We start from the raw sequence: 26,885 nt of genomic DNA, 5'->3' as shown, positions 1-26,885 counted from the left end.
GAAAAACTTCAGTGGAAGATTGCAACAGACTCAGAAGGACTCTATAACCAAGGGGAGAAATGCCAGGCTGAGCAAAGAGAGCTAGTAACTGCATTTATAGTTGAACTAATGGAAAGAGAGCAGACATCAAGAAAAGTAATTAAAACAAAGATAAAATTACAGCATAGAAAGGCTTTCTGAAACTAAGGATATTTCTAAATTTTAAAAATTCAGTGGACAAATTGAAAAAAGAATGCTCACTGCTGAAAATAGAATTCATGACCATAGAGTTTCAGCCAAAGAACATTTAAAGAGAGACACATGGCCCTCAAAAGTGAAGATCATGTAGAAAAAGAGGAATTAGAGGATACATCCACAGGGCAACCACACTAGTGATGGGCATATCAGTAGCTCTGGAGCAACACCTACGTGAAAAGCAATAAATAAATAATAAAGAAAAACTTTGAGAATATTCCTAAACAAGAAATGCTTGACATGTCAGATTAAAACACCCACTGCATCTAAAAAAGGATGAATTAAGAATTTTTAAGAAATGGGCTGGAGGGATGGCTTAGAGGTTAAGCGCTTGCCTGTGAAGCCTAAGGACCCCCGTTTGAGGCTCGATTCCCCAGGACCCACGTTAGCCAGATGACCAAGGGAGCACACGCACCTGGAGTTTGTTTGCAGAGCGCACCCATTCTCTGTCTCTGTCTTCCTCTTTCTTTCTCTCTGTCTGTCACTCTCAACTAAATAAATAAACAAAAAATTTTTTAAAGAGAATAAAAAAATAAACTTTAAACTACTTTGTAAAAATTCCTGTATTTTAAAACTAGTTATTGTATTAGTTTTCTGTAGTGGTAACAATACTTGAGATAAGCAAGTTATAAAAATAAAGGCTTATTTGGGCTTTGTTTTGGAAGATATGGTCCACGTCACTTAGCTCCGTTGCTCAGGACTGTGGCAGCATGATGGGGCTTGTGGTAGAGAAAACCCACTTCCCTCTCGTCCAAGAAGGCCAGTGAGAAAAGAGGAAGAGAAAAGAATTGAAAATAAATAATATTGCGTGGCTTTGAATGCATAAAGAAAAAGAATTTTCCCCCACAGCACCTTTCAGGAGCATCTCCAGTGACCTCCATCTGTTAAGGTCTCCATCTCCTCACAATATCACATCTCTAGGACCAAACCTTATTACATTTGCCTTCAGAAAACATTTAGCACCCAAACTATAGAAGGGAGAAAACCTTGTAGGCCTTCTGATAGAAAAATATCTTACTCTCCAACTGAGAAAATGAAATCTATAGAATACTGACAGCACACCTATAGAAAAATAAAATGGTAATAATTTTGAAAGCCTACATCCAACCTAAATGCCATTCAGTCACCTGAGGACAAAAGGAAAGACTCTCATTGCAACCATCTGCAATAAATAATTGTTAGCAATTATTTGATATTCCATGAAAACGCCCTACAATGAGAACGGAAGTCCCTCTGAAGCCAAGCACAGACAACCTGAAGTGCTTTGCTGCAGGGTCAGAAAGGAGAGCTCGGCCCGCTGCTCGAGAAGTGCAGATGAGAAGTAAACGGAGTCACAGAGGAGGGAGAGTTGAGCTCGGGAGAGCAGGTGGGAGGTGAGGCTGTTGGTGTATGAAATATATAAGAAAGAATGAGTTGAGAGAAAAGACATGTCAGCATTCCAACTCCTACGATAAAGTATATGGACTAACCAACCTGTAAGGAATAAGGGTTTGTTTTGGATCATGGTTTCAGATATTTGGGTCTATAGTCAGTTGGCCCTGTTGCCTGTGGGCCTGTGGTGAGGCAGAACATCACAGTGGGAGTACATGAAACTGCTCATTTCCTGGCAGCTTGGAAGCAGAAAAAAAGAGAGGAGGAGGCAGGTGCCCCCCAGGCCCCCTTCATGGGCCCATGCAGGATGATTCAACTTCCTCCAACTAGGCCCCACCTCTTCAAGGTTCTGATACTTATCAATGGCTCCTTCAGCTGAGTATCAAGTGTTACCACACAGTCCTTTGTGGGCCACTTCATAGCCAAACTATAGTAGAGGCAAGTTTGATTTTTATTATAGGGAAGTGGTGAGCAGAGGTCTGTGAGGCCCTGCATGGGACACCGCACTCACTGAAAACCTGGATGTGCCCTGCACACCCCACATTTCTTGTTGCTAGCACAGGGCAGTAGCTTCCATCTCAAACTGACAGGTTATCAAAAATGTAGGGGTGTAATATAGGCTGATCCCAGAGAAGTCCAGAGTATAAGGCTGGCGTCTCTATCCCTCTTCATTACAGCTCAGGGATGGGCTGGGGTGAGGAGACAGAAAGACAAGCAAGGCCAGCATTTCCTCTTCATCATTCTACTCAAATGCCCTACTTAGGAAACTAGTGAACTTCTCAAGAGACTTTTCCCTGAAGTATTTAAACACAATCTTAGTTGTAGCTCGATGATGGTTAAATACAACTCAAGCACTTTAGTTCAACTTGTGTTTTCTTTGTCCTTGCTCCCACCAGCCCCTGTAACTCAGAGTCCCAGCAGCACATCACATGGAACCCAGGTATTGAGATTCAAGGAATTTCTGGTCAAGAAATCCCTTAACATTGAGATAACTATTTTAAACACATACGGGAGCAAATGCTCGGGGCTCTACTCAGATCAATGTGTCCATGTAGCTTCTAGGAAAAGCAGCAGGTCAATAATAATTTACATGGAACAGAAAGGAGAGGGCTGGGAGCTGGAGAGATGGCTAGGCAGTTAAGGCGCTTGCCTGCAAAGCCTAAGAACCCAGGTTTTGACTCTCCAGAACCCATGTAAGCCAGAGGCATATGGTGACACATGCATACAAAAGATCACACATGCACAGAAAAGTTCATACATGCCCACAAGATGGCACACCCATCTAGAGTTTGATTGCAGTGGCTAAGACTCTGATGTGCCAATTCTCTCTCTTTCTCACTCTCTCACAAAATAAATAAAATTTAAAAGAAAAAGGAGGGCTGGATGGAGAGATGGCTTAGCAGTTGAGGCATATGCCTGTGAAGCCCAAGAACTCATGTTTGAATCTCCAGGTCCCACATAGCCAGACACACAGTGACACAAGTGTGAAATATTATACATGTGCCACAGAGGGTGCACACATCTGGAGTTTGTTTGCAGAGGCTAAATGTTCACCTACTCTTTCTCTCTTTTTCTTTGCTCCCCCCGCAAAAAAAGTAACTAAAAAATTAGTAAAAAAAAAAAAAAAATGAAAGAGCCAGACAGAGAACTTGCTAGAAATAATATCTTCTCTCCTGTTCTGTGCTTGGGTCAAGGTTTCAAATCCCTCCACATTCCTCTTGAAAATTAGCTCCACAAGGCCAAAGCCACACAGTCAGGTGTCTAGTAGCAAATGATACCACTCCTCAGTACCAACATTACTGTTGCAGTGAGGTTTGCATTGCTGGTAGAAATCACCCAACTAAGAGCAGCTTTGGGGAAAAAAAGGTGTTTATTTTAGCTTATAGGCTCAAGGGGAAGCTCCATGATGGCAGGGGACAAGCATAGCATTAGCAGAGGGTGGACATCACCCCCTGGCCAACATTATGTGGACAATAGCAACAGGAGAGTGTGCCGAACACTGGCACGAGGACACTGGCTATAATACCCACAAGCCCACCCCCAACAATACACCGCCTCCAACAGGCATTAATTCCCAAATCTCCATCAACTGGAAACCTAGCATTCAAAACACCTAATTTTAAGGGGGAACACCTGAATCAAACTAACACAGCTGCAATCTTATATCGTATGTGGATTTTGAGGACACCTTCCATATCAGTATGTCATAGTGCTGATATTATCAGTGGCATCATTCCTGTCACTTTAAGTCTCACCCTATCTAATGCAGAATCCAAACATGATCCAAAGAGCAGTATCCATAACCTGTAAAGTCCAGAACCCCAGGCCCTACCCATACCTTCAAGTGTGGATCAAATGTTGCCATTCCTCCCAAATGCAGTTCATATATTGGCGTTCCAATAACATTGTATTTGTGGAGATCAGGCCTGTAATGTCCACATAAAGAATGAAGGACCATGGTGGGGTTCTGATCTGATAGGATTATTATCCTTGGACATCAATTAACTCTATTTCTGCAAAAAATAAATAAATAAATAATAAATAGGAGCACAAAGTGAATGGCATATGAGCACACCAAAAGAAGGCAGACAAGCGGAGAGGCCTCACTAGGAGCTTCACTGACCAGCATCTTGCTCTTAGATATTCTAGTCTATAGAAGTGTGAGAAAGAACTTTCTATTATCTAAGCAATCTGGTCTGTAGTAGTTTGCAGCCCAAAGTGACTAATATACCTACTGAATCAAAACATTTCTTCTCACAAGATGCTCAGATGATGAACATGTATATTGGAATTAAAGAAATACTCTGCTTCAATTGACCTTGATCTTAACATGAATAAACTACTTCCCTGCTCTGACCATTATTTTTCAATGGATAGAACTTGAGTCCTTTTCTAGATGAAGTGTTGCAATGGACCTTGGGTTACTTTAGTTTGGGGCTCTCTGGTTCTAAAAATCCCCTTTATCGTCAACTTGCCATCCTCTGAGATGGAAGGAACCTGTAGGCTCTGGCTAAGAGTGAAGAGTGACCCGTGGGAAGCCCTGTGCATCTGGAAGCCTGCAAAGTTTTGCTCCTTTAGAACAGAGGTCTGTGGGGTTGTGGATCACCAGGGAGCCAGATGCACAGTGCTCTGAATCATGCCACTTGCTGCCTCCTTTGCAGGCGTAGCTTTTATCCCCACTGTCTCCTTTGTCCTCGTCTACCAAGAAGGAGTCCATCACACGGGGCTGTGTTACTGGAGCAGCAGTGACCCAGTCCTTTCAGAGAATCTGCCCTTCCATGGACCACAGTGCTTTGCATGCTTGTATCCCCAGTCCTCTCCTGAACGTAATCTCAAGGTAACAGTATGAGGTGAGGGGCTGTAGAAGGTGATGAGGCCATGAAAGCGTCAACCTCACAGATAGACTAGTGACTTTCATAAAAGAACGTTAGGGAGTAAATGTTCCCTTTTGTCTATGTGAGACCATATACCATCTGTCCCCTCTGGAAGATGCAGCAGTAAAGTTCCTTCACTGGAACCTGCTGGCACCTAGATTCCAGATTCCAAGACACCAGACCTGTGAGAAATTGATATCTGTTGTTAATAAACTACCTAGACTGTAGAACTTTGCTATAGCAGTAGTCTATGACTGTGACCAATCGAAACATATTTCTTTTTTCCTATCTCTTTTGTATCAATAACACTTGGTGAGAAAGAATGTATGGTGATTGTCTGAGAAGATGGTCTGGCAATTAAAAGCACTTGTCACATGTATCATTCAGTTTCTAATTACTCAGACAAAACCCTCAGGTCCCACTCTTTCCTCGACATCACTTGGTTTTGGTCAGCACAGAGACTAGACTAACATTTTCTCTTGTGTTCAGTTTTCTGGTAATGAAACTTGCCAACAACAACAAAAAAATTCAGGTGTATTATATTTAAGAAAAACAACTAAGGGTTGTAGAGATGGCTTAGTGGTTGAGGCACTTGTCTGCAAAGCCTAAGAACTCATGTTTGAATCCCCAGGTCCCATGTAGCCAGATGTACAGTGATACAATCATGCAATGTCTCACATGTGCACAAGGGGGCACACATGTCTCAAGTTCATTCACAGTGGCTGATGGCCCTGGCATGATGCCCATTCTCTCTCTCTCAAAACAGGAGTTTTGTCTTCTCTGTGTTAGTTTATACTCAAATTATTAAGAAAGTATAAAGGGCTGATTTGGAGGTGTACTCCAGTAATTCCAGTGTATTTGAGAGGCTAAGGCAGGAAGATCACTGATAGTTGAAGGCCAGCCTGAACTACATGAGGAGCTATGGGTCAGCCTGGACTTCAGGAGAGTGAGACCCTGTCTTCAAAACAAGCAGAGCAAAAGTACAATGGTTCTCCTATCTGCAAGTTTGTAGATCCTTCTAGAAGATCATTCTTCTGCTTCTCTTTCATCCTTGCCTAAATACTACCCTTGTTTTTCCTCTAAGATTTGTTTCCCTTCAGTGTACACTTCTCCCACCTCTTTGTACATTAGTTGTGATCTAGTCCTGTTTTACCCAAAGTACCAATGCCACAGGGGCACAGGGACAAAGCAAGCTCTTTAAGCATCTGTGGCTCTCCAGTCACTGCCTGAGCTTCAGCACTGATGTACATCTGGCCCCCCAGAACAGCTTCTGCCATTGTCTTGCTATAGAGGCAGAAAATGGGATCCATGACAATGGTCTTGTCCACTATCATGAAGTGCATTAGGCCAGAATTCAAACTGAGGTTATCCTGGTTCAAAACAATGAAAAAATCCAGCACATCTTTGTGCCTGCAGGGTAATATACAATGCTCAGGAATTGTAATGATGGACTACAATATATATATGCTGTACATTAATTTTTATCCTCCCATATACAAAAATAATCATTACCATTTGCCATCTAGATCCAATGGATCCTAATTATTATATCCCTGGGCATTTTTATAAATAATAGATAGATCATAGATAGACAGACAGATAGATAGATAATAGATAGATGGATAGATGGGTAAATAGGTGATAGAAAAGTAAATAGGTAGATGGATAGATAGATGATAGATTATTGATAGATTATCAATGGATGGATGGATAGATAAATGGTGGATGGTTGGATAGATAAATAGATGATGAACAAATAGATGATAGAAAATAGATGAATAAATAATAGATGGGTAGATAAATAATAAATGGATATATGGGTACATAGATGATAGAAAATAGGTGAATAGATAGATGGAAAGATGATAGATGGATAGAGATAGATGATAGATAGATAGATAGATAGATAGACAGACAGACAGACAGACAGACACATAGATAAGTGGAAGATAGATAGATCTGAAATGGGTAACATCTCTTGACAGTATTTAACTGCTTACCAATGGCCATACATGAGCCTGTGACATACTCATTTTGTAAAAACTCCAGATTTCAAATACATCACTAAGAGATTTTAGCTCACCATTCCCTTTGACTCCATATGTTAGTATCATTACTATGGTCAACTCCACATTGCTGGGACAAACTTCAAATAGACACAGGGAGGAAAGGCTTTATTTAAAGCTTACATATTCAGGGAAAGTTCCATCAATGGCAGAAGAAGCTGCTTACTTCATACATCCAGGCAGACAGAAACAACTCAGCAAAATAAAACAGCAACACCAACAAAGACCACCACCAGAGCTCACGCTGCTCCCTACACCTCCGGGCTGGATCCGGTCAGCCCCCAGGGACACACCCCTCCAGCAGGCTGCTGGAGAGTTAAGTTGGAAGTTTAACCTTAATAAACATACCCGAGGCCATGAGGAACATACATTCAAGCTACCACAATCACCAAGATGCAAAATTTAAATAAGGGTTAGAAATTTGGATTGCTTATAAATTTGTTGCAGAGAACTAAAGCTATCTTTTTAGCCCAGGCTATGAAACATTTTAAATTTTTTTATTTATAGCCAGCAATTAGAATGTGTATATTAAAGTATTTAATTCTATTCCAATCATCTTTATCATTTTTCTATACATCCCTGATTCAGCATTTATTCATTTACAAATGACAACAAATAATTTGGACTCCAAAACATCATAAAAGATGAAAAGACAATAGGTATATCCTTTTAGAAATATGAACTGGTTCAAGTTCTTGCTGAAAAATATTGTATAATAAAATTCTTCCTGTTGAATGACTAACTGGATGAGAATGTCACATTTCATTTTTGCTTTAGAATCATATTGCCCACTCATAGGTACTCCAGTTAAAACGCATCTAAGATCTTGTCATCTGAAGAGGAATGATCTCAGACTTTGCTAATATAGTACAATCAGTTTGACCAACATCCTTACTGTGGAGGACTCCACTGTCCTTTTACATTTTGACTTCTCATTTTATAGTAATTGCAAACTGTATTCATGTGTAAATTTTATTTTTCCCAGAATGAATGAGAAATTTAAGAAATATAAATTTTCAGATGTATTCAAAAAGCAATGAGTATTTCCTCTCTCCTTTAATGCCTTTTGGCAGGTAATGTGGAATGCTTTGAGCAACATAAAAATAAAAACAAAAATGTATAAAATAATGATGATTAATTTCAGTATTCTATATAGTCTTGTTTTCTTATCCATTGGTCTTTTGGCATCATGGGTAACAATATCATAATTCCAAGAATGATGAAAATTTCTTCAAGAAACAGATCACTAAGATTTTATTGTGTGTCTTATATTTCAAAAAGATTTCCATAGACCTGTGTGGTAATTATAAAACAAAATGAGTATTAGTTTTTAATAAGTAAGATTCCTATTAGTGCTCTGGAAGATTTATAAGAAGGAATTTTAAAAGTCATAAAATATTCATAGTTACAAGTAGAACTACCAAAATGAAGCTCAACTAAGATTAGCTGCAATGCACACTGGAGATTCAGAGCATTAAATACATATCCAGTATAGCGAGTTATGACTTCACAGACACTACTACTTAAGATCAATCTAAGCTTACAAAACTACAACTGAGCGAGTCTGAGGAATTTCTCTGTGAAGAACGTGAAGACCCTCTCCTTAATGAACTGCTGAAAGTAATAAAAACAATGATGTGGTGGCTAGAAGTTGATCTTAAGTTATATAGAAAATATTGAAATATCTAACAATTTGTATTGGCATATATTCATAATACATTTTATGAACAAATTTCACTCAAGTGTATCATACACTTTGTCTCTGTTTGCTCCCCCACACCCACTCCATTTCCCCCTCTCCCCTGTCAGGCCAGCTCCTTCCTCTGGATAGTCTCATTCTACTTTGAGGTCACTCGCATTTGCCTTTCTGTTATGCTTTACTTTCTTTCAAGTGATGACCTCTAGTTGTATCTGTTTTCCCACAAACAACATTCACTGTACATGTATACCACATTTTCTTTTTTTTAAACTTTGTATTGACAGTTTTCATACATGCACATAATGTAGTTCATACCTCCCCCCATGGCCTTCATTTGTCCCCACTACTACATCCCCCTTGCATCAAACCCCTTTGTGGTGGTTTGATTAGGTGTCCATATAACTTAGGTGTTCTGAATGCCAGTCCCCAGCTGGTGGAGATTTGGGAATTAATGCCTCCTGGAGGCAGTGTATTGTTGGGGGCAGACTTATGGCTTTATAGCCACTGTCCTCTTGCCAGTGTTTGGCACACTCTCCAGTTGCTATTGTCCACCTTATGTTGTCCAGGGGGTGATGTCCACCCTCTGCTTATGCTTTCATTTTCCCCTTCAATCATGGAGCTTCTCCTTGAGCTTGTAAGCTAAAATAAACCCTATTTTCCCAAAAGCTGCTCTCAGTTGGGTGATTTCTACCAGCAGTGCGAACGAACCTGACTGCAACACCCTTCTTTCCAAGTACTCTTTTTTTTTTGCCTTCCTCCATCAGACCTGACAGAATATTGATGAGCCCAATGTAAGTCTTGTACAAATAACAGCAACTGCTATGAGGTCACAAATCCAAAAACCACCTCATATCCAGAAGACACTGTTTCAAAACATTCCCATCTATCTTTGGCTCCTATATTCTTTCTACCACCACTTCCACAATGGTTTTTGAGCATTGGAAGGTGTAAGGATGTTTTATTTAGTTTTAAGCTCTCAATAGTCATGTATTCTCAGCACTTTGATGAGCTTTGAGTCTCTTCAGTACTGACCACCATCTGCAAAAAGAAGCTTCTATTAAAAAAAAAAAAAAAAAAGGGAGGCCAGCGACTGCAGCCATGACAGAGGCTGATGTTAATCCAAAGGCCTATCCCCTGGCAGATGCCCACCTCACCAAGAAACTACTGGACCTCATTCAGAAATCGTGTAACTACAAACAGCTTTGGAAAGGAGCCAATGAAGCCACCAAAACACTGAACAGGGGCATCTCTGAGTTCATTGTGATGGCAGCAGATGCTGAGCCCTTGGAGATCATCCTGCACCTCCCACTTCTGTGTGAAGACAAGAATGTCCCCTATGTGTTTGTGCGTTCCAAGCAGGCCCTAGGCCGGGCCTGTGGGGACTCCAGGCCTGTCATTGCCTGTTCTGTCACCATCAAAGATGGCTCTCAGCTCAAGCAGCAGATCCAGTCCATTCAGCAGTCTATTGAAAGGCTCTTGGTCTAAACCTGTGGCCTTGGCCATTCCCTGACACCCTCCCCCTTGTGTATCATATTGTCTGTGTTAGCATATGGTATTTTCAGCCGCTCTCTTATACAATAATGTACTACAGTACATGGGCTTTTTTGTCTTACGGTTTTTACTTTTGTGCCCTTCGTTGTGTCAAAAGTCTACCACCCTTTAATCTCTCTTTTGAAAAATGAACAAATGCCCAAAACAAACAGAATGTTACCATGTATTAGCAGGAAGAACCAAAAGCCTGACTAAGCCAGAGTTGTTACACTTTTCATCCGCTAACTCCTTCCTGTGCGCAGAGCAAGACGGGACTAAACATCGACCACTTGGAGCGCATGATTGTGATGGCGTGAGGCTCATGCAAGTGTCATGCCGTTCCCTGATGTACTCCTGTGTGCTTTATGTGACCTTTTCACCCAGTCCCCAGCTGTGCCACTGAGGGTCGCAGGGCAGTAACATGCCAAAGAGATGCTCTTCTGCAGGACTGTTGCTGGGGTGGGTTTGACTGGGGCAGTCGTCAAGGAAGGTAGTCTGGGTCTTGAAGAGTGTCAAGGACAAAGGGATCAGCTGGTGTTGTAAATGAAGGGTTCTAAGAAGACTATGGCGCAGACACAGGATCTCGGGAACACCCTCTCTGGAGAATGGGGCTTTCTTCTGGGAACCCTTTGCTGCCACCGTATGCGTCAAATGTACTCTCGCATGAGAATGCTAGTGTGTCATTCATTTTTTGAGCAACCTAATAAATATATTCATATTCCATTTTTAAAAAATAAAAAATAAAATTAATAAATAAAGGAGAACAACACTTACCTATGGGTATAAGCATAAATATTTAGTGGAAAAATTGATGAGCACATCATATCCATTTAGCCAAAATACAGTAGTTGCTTCCTCCCTAGGGCCTATGACCTTCCCAGCCATAGACATCTGACTAGATTTGCAGTAACAGGATTCATCCCCTCCCATGAAACAATCCTCACATCCAATCAGAGAAGAGTCAGGCCACTATTGTACCAGTAGACACATTATCATTCATCTCTTGACAGACATCTAGGCTGATTCCATAACTTAACTATTGTGAATAGTGCTGCAATAAACAGGATATCCAAGTATGTGTGACATTCTGACTTGGAGTCTTTTGGGTAAATATTGAGTGGTATAGCTGGGCCATATAGTAGATCCATTTTTAGTTTCTTGAGGACCTGATTTCCAAAATGGCTGAGACTAATTCATATTCCTATACACATCCTCACATGCATTTTTTACTGGTTTTCTTAATGATAACCATTCTAACTGGAGTAGGATTGAACTGCATTGAGTCTTAATTTGAATTTTCTGATATTATTCTTACCATGTTTGTTGTCCATATATGCTTCATATTTTTGTAGAGTGGCTTGTGTATTTCATTAGGCCATTTATTGATTAGGTTGTTTGATTATTTAGTATTTGATTTTTAATGTTCCTTATATATTGTATATATTAACTCTTTGTGTTATGTACAGCCATCAGATTTTCTCCCATCTTGCAGGCTGTCCTTTCAGTGAATTATTTCCTTTGCTGCTCAGAAGCTTTAATTTTTTTTTTAATGTTGTGTTCTGCTATTGTAGATGTTTTATTAACAGAGGCCATATGTCTAGCTCCCTGTGTCCCTGAGCAGACATGACCCTTGACCTAACCTGTGAAAGGTAGAAAGCCTGCCAGGCACATGGCTCCAGGTGAAAGGATGTTTTCTTTCCCCTCCCTCCCTCCTTCCTTCCTTCCTTCCCTCCTTCCTCTCTTCCTTTTTTTTTTAATTTAACTTGTTTTTGCTTTTTTTTTTAATTTTTATTAACATTTTCCATGATTATAAAATATATCCCATGGTAATTCCCTCCCTCCCCACCCCCACACTTTCCCATTTGAAATTCCATTCTCCATCATATTACCTCCTCATTACAATCATTGTAATTACATATATACAATATCAACCTATTAAGTATCCTCCTCCCTTCCTTTCTCTACCCTTTATGTCTCCTTTTTAACTTACTGGCCTCGCTACTAAGTATTTTCATTCTCACACAGAAGCCCAGTCATCTGTAGCTAGGATCCACATATGAGAGAGAACATGTGGCGCTTGGCTTTCTGGGCCTGGGTTACCTCACTTAGTATAATACTTTCCAGGTCCATCCATTTTTCTGCAAATTTCATAACTTCATTTTTCTTTACCGCTGAGTAGAACTCCATTGTATAAATGTGCCACATCTTCATTATCCACTCATCTGTTGAGGGACATAGATTTCTTAAAGACAGAGCTCTTTCAGTTACTTGGTGACTTCATTTCAAGAAATTTGACTAACTATGTTGTAAATCTGATTGTTTTCCTGGTGTTTGTTTTTGGCACATAAGAAGGCTGCTGATTTCTGAGTGTTGATTTTGTATCCTGCAACTTTGCTAAAAGTGTCAGTTATGAGACTTTTATGATAAGTTTAGTTTCTCTTACACACAAGATAATATTGACTGTAAGTAAGGGTAACTTCTTCATTTCCTAAGTATATCTATTTTATTTTTTCTGTTATGTTATTGTTCAAGCTAAGACGTCAAGAATGATACTAAGTAAAAATGGAGAAAGTGGACACCCTTCTCTTGTTCCTCCTTTTAGAGGAAACGCTTTTAGTTTTGCCCCACTGAGTATATTATTGGCTATGTGCTTATTGTGTATCACCTTTGTTAAGGCATGTTTCTTTTATTCCTAGTTTCTTCAGGGTTTTCATCCTGAAGGGATATTGAACTTGCCGAATGTCGTTTCTTCAACTACTGAGATTTCTGTCTCCTTGGAGATATATATATATATATATATATATATATATATATATATATATATATATATATATATATATATGTATATATATAAATTACATTTATTGATTCATAATGTTGAACCATCCTTGTAATTCTTGGAAAGATTACCTACTTGCAGTGGTGAATGGTCTTTTTTATGTAAGAGCTTTATTGTTTCTTTCCACTACTCACTTGGGATTTGGCTTATTCTTGTTTTTGTTAAGATTTTGACATGCATTATTAAGTTGTTATTTTAAATTCCCCTGATTTTTTAACATATCCATATAGCAGTTACCTTCTCATTGCTAGACCAAAGCACCTACCCTGAAGCAGTTTCTAGAGGAAAAAAAGATTTATTTTTGGAATACAGTTCCCAGGGGAAGTTTCATCATGATGGGGAAAGTATGGAGAAATCAGATGGCTGGGCATTACATCTTGTCACATCAGCAGGGAGGAAGCAGAAAGAGTGAGGAGCTGGTGCTGGCAAGCAGGGCCAGACTACAATGCCAAGGTCTGTTCCCAGTGACACACTCCTCTGGCAAAGTTCCACCTCCCAGTGGTCCCACCAGCTGGGACATAAGCGTAAGGCCCAGTCCACAAATGAATGATGCCATGAGAGATATTTTACATTCAAACCATAACAGTGCATCTGTAGCTATAGACTTCCTTTGTGGCATGTGAATTAAAATCCATTCTCACACCTCTACACTCACTTTAGTGTTATGGAAGCCCTACTGCAGGTGACTGCTCAGATTTCAGTCACAGAGAATACTTAGTTTTTTTCATTGCACTTCCAGTTTTGTATAACAGAAGCTATACTAGGCCAATATTTCCCTAAAGATTTATAGAAAGTTAATAATTGTGTTCAGGGCCAGGAAGTAGAGGAACGAGAAAGATTCTATTCAGTGGTCCATAACTGCAAATAAGCCCTCACCAATACTCTTGTAAGTAACCCTAATTGAATTCATTGGAACACACACACAAATGATGCTCATTTTCCCATCCTAGGTTATAGACTATCATATACAAAGAAGATCACAAAAATAGGAGCAAAACCCCTCACCGCAATATCCACTCATAGATAAATGTGTCATAACAAAGGAGGCAAACAGAAGGATGAGGACTGCCATCTTCCTTAGCTTCTGCTTATAGACACAGAATCCAGGAAAGGGAAGCACACCAGAGAGGGATGTTAATAATCTCCAGAATTTTCTTGCTGGGTCAGTATGCCATTCAAGAGAGGTGACACGGGCCATCGGCTGTGCCACAGGCCTGCTGGTAAGGCTGGCTGTACTTGGAATGAAGCAGGGAGGAATCCGTGTGTTTCCCTTTATCAAAATCAGGAACCTCAGCAACAAGCCATTAAGCAGAAGCTAGTCGCTCCATGAGACAACTTGAAACTAACGGAAACCATGTTCAAGGGAATAAAATATTAACAGTGACCTGACAAATATGTAATATCATTATAGAGGTAGAAATTATACTCAAAGTAGAAATTCTGTAGATAAAGAGGCACAAGAACTGCGGATGGGAGATGGCTCAGTTGGCAAAGTGCATGACATGACACAGAAGCATAAGGGTCTAAGTTTGATCCCCAGAACCCAGGTAAAAGTGCAAGGCATAACGGCATGCTGGGAAAGTAGACACGGGAGGGTCCCTGAAGCTCACTGGCCATTCAGACTAATCTAATTGGCGAGCTGCAGGCCAATTAGAGACCCCATTTAAAAAACATAGTTGGACAGAGTTCCTGAGAATCAACATCCAAGCTGCCCTCTGTCTACCAAGATGCATGAGAACACACATGCACATGTACACATGTGCACATACACCCATATGCATGCATCAAAAGAAAGCACGATAAATAAAATGAAACATAAACTAGAGAGGCTCAACTATAGATTTGAACTGGAAAAAATAAGTAGCAAATCTGATGATACATCCTTCGAAAGTATCAGAAGCTTACCGCACAGGCATAAAGATCTGAGTTTAGATTCCCAACACCCACGTAAAAGGCAGGCACAGTGGTGCTCATCTGTAACCACAGCCCCGGGGAAGTGGAGACAGAAGGATCCCTGGGGCTTGCTGGCTAGGTAACTTAGCCAAATTGGTGAGCTCTGTATCCAGGGAGACCCTGACTCAAACATTAGGTCAAAGCCGGGCGTGGTGGTACACACCTTTAATCCCAGCACTTGGGAGGCAGAAGTAAGAGGATCACCATGAGTTCAAGGCCACCCTGAGACTACATAGAAATTCCAGGTCATCCTGAGCTAGACTGAGACCCTACCTCAAAAAACCCAAAATAATAATAATAATAATAATTTAGGTAGAGAGAAATTAAGGAAGACAGCTACTATCAATCTCTCATCCCTATGAGCACCTGGACACATGTGCATATATGTACTCACGTGCACACATAACATGCTCATATATATGCAAACAAATAAAAATAGAAAGAATGAGGCAAAATAAACAAATTGTCAAAGGCCTTTGAGGCATCATTCATCATATCAATATGGAGTAATGGAAATTCCAAGATGACAAAAAGGAAAAGCTAAACAAGAGGGGGGGGGGAAGAGAGATAAAAACTCCCAAATAGAATGATAAAAATCAATCTATTCATGCAAGAAGTTTAATAAATTCCATGTAGGCAAAACAAAACACCACTGCCAAACATAGTACACAAAATGTAAAAAAGACAAGGAGAAAAATCACAAAAACAAGAAAGAAAAGGCTATTTTTTATATATAAAGAATCTCATGAATTCTCCTTGTCAGAATCAATGGACTCAAGAAGTTAAGTGAGTGGAGTAAAATAAAGTGATTTTTTAAAAAAGCTGTCACATAAGAACTCAATGTCCAGTAAAATTGTCTTTCAGAAAGGAAGACAAATACATTTCCCAGATAAACAAAGGCTGTTTTGATACATTTCTTCCTTATAAGAAATACAAGAGGAAATTCTTTCAGATGACAGGAAGTGACAGCAGACTATCATCTTGTCCAAATGAAAAACAAGGTTTTGTTTGTAAAAGTAATTGTACATTAACCACAAAATACAGCACCATTTCAGATATTTCTTTTCTACTCTTAATATAAAAATAATTGCAAAAACACCTATAAAATTGAATTGTGGGGGGGCTGGAAAGATGGCTCAGCAGTTAAAGGCATTTGTTTATAAAGCCTGGTGGCCTGGGTTCAATTCCCTAGTACCCATGGAAAGCCAGACACAAAGTAATGCATGGGTCTGGAATTCATTTGCAGTGGCAGGAGGCCCTGGTGTTTTCTCTCTCTCTCTCTCTCCTTATAAATAAGTAAATAAAATATTTTTAAAAGAGAAAAAATGTGAATTGTGGGTCCTATAGGATACGGACCTATATACTCGATGAAAACAGCACAAAGGAGAGGAAGGGAAGGGAACTACAGGAACAAATGAGTGCCACGAGACAGTGACTCAAACCCATAGCAGGAATGAAGGGTAACAGAAATAGTAAAGTAAATAAAATAACAAATAAGTGAATGTATGGAAAAAGATTAATATAAAAACTCATATGTTTTCTCATTGCTTAAAAACACATCAGAAACATGAAGCGACAAGAACAATGAATTGTGTTAACAATACACATCAGATAAATAGAATACATATAACAATGATAGCACAAAGGGGAGGGAATCGAGTAGAATGAATTTTCTGTATTGCACTGGAATTAAGTTAGTATAAATCCAGAGTATGATAAATTAAGATGTTTTTGTCATCCCTCAATCAGTCACAAATATATGCATAGCTGTGTGTGTGTGTAGATATTCATATATATTTTTAACTTATTTTTGTTTATTTTTATTTATTTATTTGAGAGTGACAGAAAAAGAGGCAGATAGATAGAGAGAGTGGGCATGCCAGGGCCTCCAGCCACTGCGAACGAACTCCAGATGCATGTGCCCCCTTGTGCTTATGTGGGTACTGGGGAATCAAGCCTTGAACTGGGGTCCTAAGGCAACACAGGCAAGCACTTAACTGCTAAGCCATGTCTCCATCCCCACATATTCATATATTTTGAACTCAATAACAGGAGCTGTGAAGACAGCTCACAGTAAAATACTCACCACAAGCAGGAGGACCTGAGCTCGGATCCCCAATACCAACGTAAAGCCAGGTTTGATGAGGAGGGCCAGAAATAGAAGGGTCCCTGAGGTTTTCAAGCCAGCTAGTCTAGCTGAATTAGTGAGCTTGGAGTTCAGGGAGAGACAATGAATCAAAAAAAAAAAAAAAAAAGGTGAAGAACTATTGAGGAAAGCACCAAATGTCCTTCTGGCTCCCATGTGCATACACGCATGTACCCTACACACTGTGTACCCCCCACACAAACACACATACACACGTGCCTGTCCACCACATACAAAAGCACAAGCAGAAAAATCAACACAGAGTTAAACATGAAAAACAAATGTAGCAGAAGTAAATCCAGCTATATAAATAAAACAATGTCAAATGTGAATGAACAAAATAGTCAAAAGGCAAAGGCTACTGGATTGGATGTATAAAAACAAAATTAGATCCAACTATACCCAAAGATGCAAGGCTACCAAAGGGAAACAGTGTGGAAAAAGACAGATGATACAGTAACCGTGAGCAATCTGGAGTAGGGTACAAAATCAAAGAAAATAGATCATGAAACAAAAAGAGTTACTAGAGAGACAAATAAGAACATTTTAGTATCAATTAACTTGGAATATACAACAATTATAAATATCTATGTACTTAATAGCAAGGCCCCTTGCAAGACACATGCACGAAGTGAACACTCGTAGAATGAAAATAAGAAAAGTTGGAGAAAAACATTAAAGAAATAATTATACAAATAGCTTCTAGCTAAGTAAAAATTCAGAAAGATAAATAAATCAGCATAGTTTAAGAAATGACACATCAGCTGTCATCTTGAAACGACATTATTTTCAAAGTTCAAGTTTATGGTGCATTGTCATTTATTAATGTCTTGAGCCATAGGTATATTTTGCTAGTTTTGACAGTTCAATCTTTCTTTTTATAGAAGTCCATTCCTACTGAAAAATTTCTTTAAATTTTATCATTTCTCTCACTCTACTCTCTTATTATAGGCAACATGCCAGATTAAAATAAAACAACCTAAATTTAAAAGCTAGCTGAAGTCCTGGTTTGATTACCTAACATCTTTGTAACCACTCCCAAATTAGTTCATCTTCATGGGCCTACGGGTTCTCTTCGATGTGACAGGAGCAGAAAATCTGAGACCCTTCTATATAAGCTCTGAGCCCAGTGTTTCCCCATGAAATGAGCAGTTTCCCCCAAATTCACTAGGAAAAGTACCCCCAGGTTCACTAGGAAAGCCAGCAAGACCTGGATAGCTCCACCTGAGCTTCTGAAACCCTCCGCTAGGCATCACTGCAGCACCTGCTTCCCTTCTGGAGACACATCTGGGAACTCTGAGCAGCTGCTTGGAATTCACAGCCCAAGAGGCGGCATGTAATAAAACACATGCTGCCCTTGGCCATAGGGAGTGGGTTCTGCTCTGCACTGTTTGCATTCTTCCTGTTTAAGTGTGCCACAACATCGGCCATTGTTCACAACGTACCTGTGATTCTCTATGAAAATCTGGCCCAGACCTGGGAGTAATTTATGTCAAGCCAGGCATGATTAGTCATGCATTTCAGAGAAACAGTTAAAAATCCAATTCCAACTTTAAGTCTGGAAACAAAACTATGTCAATGTCAGATTTATTACATTGAAGGGTCCCTTAAGAAATTTCATGCTCTTGCAAACTTAGTTTCTAGTTTAACTCAAGCCTTTTTGCAGTTATGTGTGTTCAGGCAGAAGGAAAAGTACCACATTCAAATTGAGTAATTCAAAGAGACTTAACGTGGGAAATATTTAGAAATATGCAGCCTGGTTTAAGAAAAGCAAGGGATAGGTACTTCCACAAGGCTATACTCAGTGAGAAGGAGTCCCAAAAGGGCAGGAAAGGAGAATATTTACAGGACCCTGGGAGGGTAGCTGCCTAGAGATGGTTGCCTACTAGAAACCAAAGCATAAGAAGAGGGACACAGACAATCCTGGTCAGCTAGCAAGAGGGAAGGATCTTGAAGAACAAGTAACCTATCTTACTCTCCTCTCCCCTCCCAATTTCTTGTCACTTTTTCCTACTGGACAAATCAGTCTAGGGCCAAAGGCTAAGAGAACAAAACTGACGCGATCCAGGTTAACCAGCATGGAGAGCATGAACGAGTGTTCAGGAACAGAGAGCAGGTGTAGAGGAGAAGTTGGCAAAGTTCAGCAAAGATCCCAAAGATGCAGGAGTGGAACTGTGAAAATGGTGATGAGCTGGTTATTGCACCCAAGGTCATGACGACAGCCAGGCAGCCAGCGTCCTCAGAATGCCCGCAGAGGCCACCCATGCCCAGCCCTCACACAGCCCCACAGGACAGGAAGCCTTCCTACCTCACTCTGGACTTGACATGTTTTGCCAAGTGACTTAATAGTCGTTTACAATAGAATTAAGAAAGGAGATGGATTACCTTTTAAATATTCAAGCATAAACAGAACAGTTTTTTAAAGATTTAGAAACACCTCTTCCAAGTTTTCCCCCATGAACCTCCAAACATATATGTGTGTGCGTGCGTGCGTGTGTGTGTGTGTGTGTGTGTGTGTGTGTGTGTATGTATTTATACTGTCCATACATGAACTACTCAAAGGTTGGTAGGTTAGCAGTCAAGTTTTGCTATTGAAGCCTGAATTTTGATTATTTTGTGAGCATATCCCACTGATTTCAAATGCACATTTTTTCTTATCTTAACAATTCTGAAGTTAAGGATGTCTTATAATCAATGTGTGTCCCGAAAATAATTAGCAATGATTTTGTTTTTGGAAGTACTTAATATGTACTCACATCTAACACATAATAGTATCTTATCATTGATGCTATCTTGGGTTTAACAAAATTCAGTGTAAGTTCTTCAAAAATGTTAACATATTTTCCAAAGCACCTAGAATTCAATTGTTATTAGATATCATCAACCAACAATTCATGAAAGGATGAGTGGAGGAAGGAAGGAATGAAAGAATCCACTATTCTTAACATTTACCTTTCAGATGTAGATAGTGTGTCAGCAAAAACATCCGTTCACATGCAGCAGTTGTTTAAAGTGTCATCATGATCTTTGGAACGAAGGGCTGAAAAGCCTGAACGATGCATTAGCTGTGAGCATCCACTTAGCTGTCATTATTTCATTTCCTGACAAAGTGATGCTAATTCTGTTCCCATACAGTGCATTTTCTGTGGTCTTTGTGATCATTTGAGAACCTGTTGTACAGCCAGATTTGACCCATTCCTTTCATCTTTTCTTCCTCAGCTACCAGAAAACAGCATCCTCATAGCATTTTCACTAGTTCTTCATTCACTTTCCAGATTTTTGAAATATTGATTCTAAAAATAAAAGTTCACTTCTCAGTGTAATTGTAGCATTAAGCATGAATTCATTAACTTTTTAATGCTTACACATTCCATTTTATGTTAATATAGACATGTGCATGCATGCATTTTGGCCCTATGCTTAACAGCAGTTGGCTTGAGCAGAGAAAAGGATTGCTTTTTTTTAGTGATTTGATTTAATCCCTCCCAGCAAGAAACTAAAATAATTTTCTTCTCTTATGATGAGTCATGTACTAGCAGCTTCCTAACTTACCCATTATCTCTTCTACTACATAGCCCCTATGAAATTAAAATACTTTAACTTTATATATATGTATGTTTATATATATATATATATATATATATATTTTTTTTTAATTTGAGAGCGACAGACACAGAGAGAAAGACAGATAGAGGGAGAGAGAGAGAGAGAATGGGCGCGCCAGGGCTTCCAGCCTCTGCAAATGAACTCCAGACGTGTGCGCCCCCTTGTGCATCTGGCTAACGTGGGACCTGGGGAACCGAGCCTCGAACCAGGGTCCTTAGGCTTCACAGGCAAGCGCTTAACCGCTAAGCCATCTCTCCAGCCCTATGTTTATATATGTAAACTTTTACTTAATAAAATATAAGATTATACATTTAAGAATATTCTGATTTAACTTCCCTTGGACTAACTTTTTTATTTAAAAAGTAAATATAGCCAGGTGTGGTGACACATGCCTTTAATCCCAGCACTTGGGAGGCAGAGGTAGGAGGATCACCATGAGTTTGAGGCCAGTCGAGGACTACATACTGAACCCTGGTCAGCCTGGGCTAGAGCAAGACCCTACCTCAAAAAAAAGAAAAATAGCTAAATAAAAGTAAATATATGTGTGTATGATATATATGTAAATGTCTACATATCTGATAAATCTGAATATTAATTATTCATAACATCATATGGTCTATAAACTGGTTAAATAATGGTTTTGGCTTCCATTTTTTATCCCACAGCTATTTTAACTGTAATCTGAGTGATTTATTAGTGCTGGTGAAATGACCTTCTTTGACTATTTTTTTAAGTTTTATGTCCCCATGGTTCATAGTATCATAGCATCTGCAGAATGTTGGTGATGGATAACCAGCAGCCACAGATTTACTGCTACAAATTATGATATAACACCATTGCAAATGCTGTTCAATAACTAACTTAAAGAAATGGGCTATAGATCTTTCTTGTTGTTGTTTTTAATTGCAAAAGTATACGGTATTACCTTAACTTTAGAGCCTCTTCCCAAGCGCCATATGCTTTGAGTGGGTGGATGTTACCCAGGGCAGACTCTCTATAGTAGGGTTCCTTTCAGCCTCTGCCTCTCTTACATCCATAGTGTATGGAGCCATTTCTCAATGTCTTTGGTGACCTTGTGCTTTTCTTACTTCTCTCTGCTCCCAAAAATAACAGACACAATCACTTGTACCTGTATTAAGACACGTCTGAGACTGACTTTTCCTAAGTCCTTGCGTTTCAGTCTAATTTTCAATGGAATGTGGAGAGCTTTAAGGTGTTCCAAAGAAGGCCAGGCATCAGCAGTTTGAGAAAGGTCATGATTTGGGACACCGCTTTCTCAAAACCTACCCTGCTAGTGGGTAAGCCTATGTGGGGTGGGGGGTTCAGAAACAAGTACCAGAATTTTACATTCTGTATGTATTTTAAACTTCCCTGTGAATTTATTGTACATAAACTTCCATCAACCTTGAGCCTTCTGGAAATATAACTCTAAGGATCATTTCTAGGATATCGCTCCATACTCCATACATACACACACACACACACACACACACACACACACACACACACACACACAGAGTGTCTTGCTTGTCACTGACTTTGATTGAATTAACTTCCCTCTTAGATTACTGTATAGAGGACCTATAATAGGCTTTAAATGTGGGTCCTACCTATACCCCTTTTGGTCAATGTCCAATCTTGACTTTTGCAGATATTTTACATGATGAGGTTGTGTTCCTCGCACATAACGATTCTGGCTCCTTCCCCCTGGCCTCCATGAAAGAGCTGGACCACATCTGAAAACTGCATCATGAAGCTGCTCAGAGATCTCTCTCCAGGCCTACAATGTGCACCAAATATGGCTGTAATGGAGAGCTGGGATTAGGCCACACTTGCTTAGTTTCTCTTGCTGTTTCCTCCAGCTATGAGTGTCTTGGAGCATGGGAAAGAGATGGGCTTCTGCAATTCATGTAATTTGATTTGTTTAACTCAGGAAACTACATGATTGTCAGGTGTTAGGTTTTCTACAATTTACTCAGAGCCTTGGCAGCCTGGGGTTCATTTTTCAAGGACACCTATGGCACGTGCCTCTGCCTACTTCATACTCAGTGGTGAGTGTCTCTTTTTCTCATGCAACATGTTCATCTTGGCATTGAGAACACACCTCACCTGGTAGCTCACTGGAATTTAAACAAGCTAATCCTCTTGAAAGAATGGATTTTCTGGGAATGTGCATTTGTCTGTGATAAATCCCTAATTGCTCAGGCAGGGTACCCAGGGAGAAGCCTTAGGAAAGAAAACCAGATGCCTTGATACGCTGTCACAACTGTCTTACCACCAAAGGGTGTCAGTGCGTGTGTGACTTAAGTGAAAAGAAATTAATGTACATATTCATTCTCAGCCTAGTGTCTAGCTGATCTTATCTATAGCCTGAAATCAGTTTATATCTGGTCAGAACTAAACACCCCAAACTTGAGGGAGGTTTTTCCAAACATAAAGTACAGGATGTGTTTATGTCTATGACTTGTACTTGTTTATTGATGTTTACTTTCCAGAGAACATACTATTCTTAGCATCCTCAGACATTCCTGAATGTGTTCCCAAGTCATCAGATGTGCATAAGCCCTGGCCACATGGTTCAGCTATGCAAGCTGAGCATACCTACTCTTCAGTCGTCCTGCGCGCATACACATCTGTCAGTGAGCCTCCACTGGGGTCAGAAGTCACAGGGAAAATTGACGTTAAGGAAGCTGAGGACAAGTGAAACACCTCATGATGTCAGAGGTGCTCTAAGTTAAAGCTTAATGCAGAACATCGAAGTAGCAAAGATGGCACAGGAAGAACACTGCAGCAGCCAAGCGCTTGCTTGGTGGCAGGCCCTCCCTGGGGCCCCACATCCCTTAACCACAAAGCCACACAAGACAGTTCTCATTAGTATTTTGTGGAAAAATGAATGGAAGAATACCTTCTTGCCTGTTGTCATGTGAATACGGGCTGGGACCAACTAGTCAAGGTATCTTACTCTTAAAGGTTGGGCTAGCTAACTCTTGTAACACAGTATTTTCATGAAACTGTCAACAGTGTTTAGGAGAGAGCAAACCCTCTTGGTCTGATCATCTTGGCAGTGTTTCTTAGAAACTGTCTCAGCTCCATATTTCTAGGAGAAAAGCATTCATGTGGGTAGCTTTAGGACACTAAGACAGAAGTGACACATAACAAGTCCCGGAGTTGGAGAAATGTACCTAACAGAGCACAGGGAGGGCCAATGGACGATGGCACATTCATGCCAAAAGGGGCAGTTCTGCTCGCGGAAGCCCCCAGCGCCTTGCCTGGTACTCAGCTGGAGAGGTGGGGACAATCACTTCATATACTTGATGTCGCCACATTGTGGAAACTCCCGTGCCTCTTCCCCTTCATTTCCACATGCCATCACTCTCCACACTCAGAATTAGAGCAGCCACCGAGTACACACTCATGCTCCCAAACCAATTTGTGGGTGAAAATGTCACATCATCTTCCCAGTCTCTGACCAAGGGACTCACTATAGCAACATCACTACTATGATTTAAGGATCAAAGCACTGGGGACAAGATTGTGGCCTTTCTTGACACTATGCCCACACTGACTTCAATGCGATACTAACCCAGGCAGTGCTTGTTAATCCAGACCCAAATTTTCTGCATTCATTGCTATGGCTTTAAGGCAGAAAAATGCTCACTTATCTCCAATATAACCTAATAATCTATTATCCTGAACTTCTTTTCTACCAGCCTGTAGTCCTTAGGGCACATATCCAGACTGTCTTCAAATACTTAACATGCCACACCATGAATATTCCCACTTCACCAATCTTGGCTTTGAAGAACCCATCCTCTCCCTCATTCGTCGTACTTTACCTGATGGTCTGAGCTGCCACTTCAAACTAGTAAGCAGCAGAAGCTCTTAAGGGGTAAAGCCTAGTTTTCCTGAGTTGAAAGCATTATTTCACTCACAATAGCAATGCTCAACTCAAGACCCCAAGCTTCCGCTTCACCTTTCTAACAGGGTACGCCTTTGGGAGAACTCCCCTGCATGCTTGCTTTGGTTACAGAAAAAAGCCAACCATCCAATTGTTCTAAGTGGAAGTTCAGAGACCTCTGGGTATGGCCCTCTTCCTTGCCACACATCCGTCTCTTATGTGGCCCTCCCCTGTCCCACCATATATGGCCACACCTCTGAACCCTACCTCCTCTTCTTGACCACCACTGTCTTGGCCTATACCTAAATGGTTTCTTGTATGAATCACTAAAGTTGTTCCTCAAATGACCGCCATCCCTCCAGTGTCTTACTGTCACCATATGCAGCTCTGCTCAGTGGTCTAATATGCTTTCCTAAGCATAGCACTTAAGTCTGCCTCAAACTACTTTCTAGTATCATAAAAGCAACTCTGCCTGCTTTGGTGTGAATAACCCTCACAATCTCACTGTTCACCATCTTCCAACTTTTGTTCTTTTGAGCTTCTGTGGCTTTACCCATGCTGTGCCTTGAGTCATCTCCCCAGCCTCCTTGTCTTTGCCGTATAACTCCTTCTCACTTTTCAGTGGGTCACTCCTCTATGAAATGCACCTAATCCCGCCACAGCCCCCCTTAGTTGGCCCTGTCAGCATGTTCAGTCTTGTGGTACTCACCACACCACACTGTAGTTTTTTGTCTTCAGTGATGGTGTTCCCCATTTGAGCTTGGTCCACTAATGGCAGGAGACCTATTATTAACCTTTGTATCTTAGCATCCATCATTTGCAGAAAATCCACTCTTAACTCTAACCTAAATTGTGTTTATTACTTGATTTCAAGCCCATCAATTTCTCTTATAATAGCACAAGAACATTGGCTAATATTTCATAACTGTTTCCTAGGTGATAGCCAATAGCATACGCACATTATATGCATTAACTCATCTCTTTCATCTAATGACCCACAATATCCTTGCTTATCTTCAATTGCAGCTGAGAAAAGTGAGGTTTAGAGATTAAAAAGATGTTTCCAAGTTGCAAATGCAGTAAGTGATGCAGGTTGGATCTGAACTCACCTGGGCTCTGGCTTAGCATGTAGCCTCTTCACTGCTGTGTCTCCTGGAAATAACAGAATGAGACAGTGTCTTCTTCCACATGTTTAGGGTCATTTTCTGGTTTTCACAAAACAAATTAAAACATATTCTGATTGTTAATGGTATTATATTATTTTTGTCGTATGTAAACTCCAGTGATATTTAATCCATGGATATGAAGAAGATGGTAAAGTGTGATGGCAGTTTTTGGTCCCCTTGTGACATTCTCATGACCAGACTTCACCATTGTCAACATGTATTTTTGTGCTCAATATTGTCACTCTTCCCTTACCACAAATGTCATTTTTTACACTGTTCCATCAAATGCATTTCTTAGAGGAAATGATTTCTCCTCCCCACCACCCAGCCCATCAGCAAGGGGCTCAAAAGAATCAAAACCACCTGTCACCTTAGACGATTGGAATCCACACAATGAAACTAAGACCCGGTAACATTTCACTGCCTTTCCAGAGGTGCTAAGTGATAAGAGCAGAATGGATTTTGTTTGGCTTTAATGGGAAAAGTGAGCCTTTTGTTAGTTACCTTGATTTCCTGCTAAGAAAAGCTAAACTTTGAAGTGCCATTTTTGGCTATGGTTGGGTATGGAAGTATTCCAAGATTTTAATATGTCTAACAAAATCCACCAAAGAATGAAGGCACAATAGGAAGGGAGGTGCATCATGGTCCACAAGAGATGTGCTTTGCTCTGAAAATGGAGCTGGGTATTCACTGTGAATGAGGAACCCAGAGCATGATGCTTGCGTGCACAGCTGGGAATATGTGCAAATCTCACTTTCAGTTCCATTTGGATACCATGTACCACAGAGGCAGCTCTCCACTTGCTTAAAAGTACAAGGTACATCAAGAGTGCAAAACAGCATGTAAAATTTTAACCAGCCTCTTTAGTTGTTTTTCAATCATTTGCTGGTTCTTCATCTCTACTTTTTGGTAACACCTTGGGTTCTGTTTGCTAAGGTTGCATACACCTTGATTCTTTTTTTTTTAAAACTTTAACATATGAACATATTGCAAATTTGTTATA

The 26,885-nt window shown here is 40.2% G+C and overlaps 2 protein-coding genes across 2 annotated transcripts in view; both read left to right on the top strand.

Annotated features, from left to right (window-relative positions):
- Positions 1-26,885, top strand: part of Slc9a9 (solute carrier family 9 member A9) — a 631,054-nt gene that overhangs the window by 468,900 nt on the left and 135,269 nt on the right. The gene's annotated exons all lie outside the window — the stretch shown is intronic.
- Positions 9,843-10,306, top strand: LOC123455581 (NHP2-like protein 1). The gene has a single exon (XM_045136925.1). The coding sequence runs from the start codon at positions 9,843-9,845 to the stop codon at positions 10,227-10,229; it is 387 nt and encodes a 128-aa protein (XP_044992860.1). The 3' UTR covers positions 10,230-10,306.

This window comes from Jaculus jaculus, chromosome 17, assembly GCF_020740685.1.
Source record: "Jaculus jaculus isolate mJacJac1 chromosome 17, mJacJac1.mat.Y.cur, whole genome shotgun sequence".
NCBI lineage: Eukaryota > Metazoa > Chordata > Mammalia > Rodentia > Dipodidae > Jaculus > Jaculus jaculus.
Note: the sequence above shows the minus strand (reverse complement) of the source record. Positions and strands in the feature narration are given on the sequence as shown.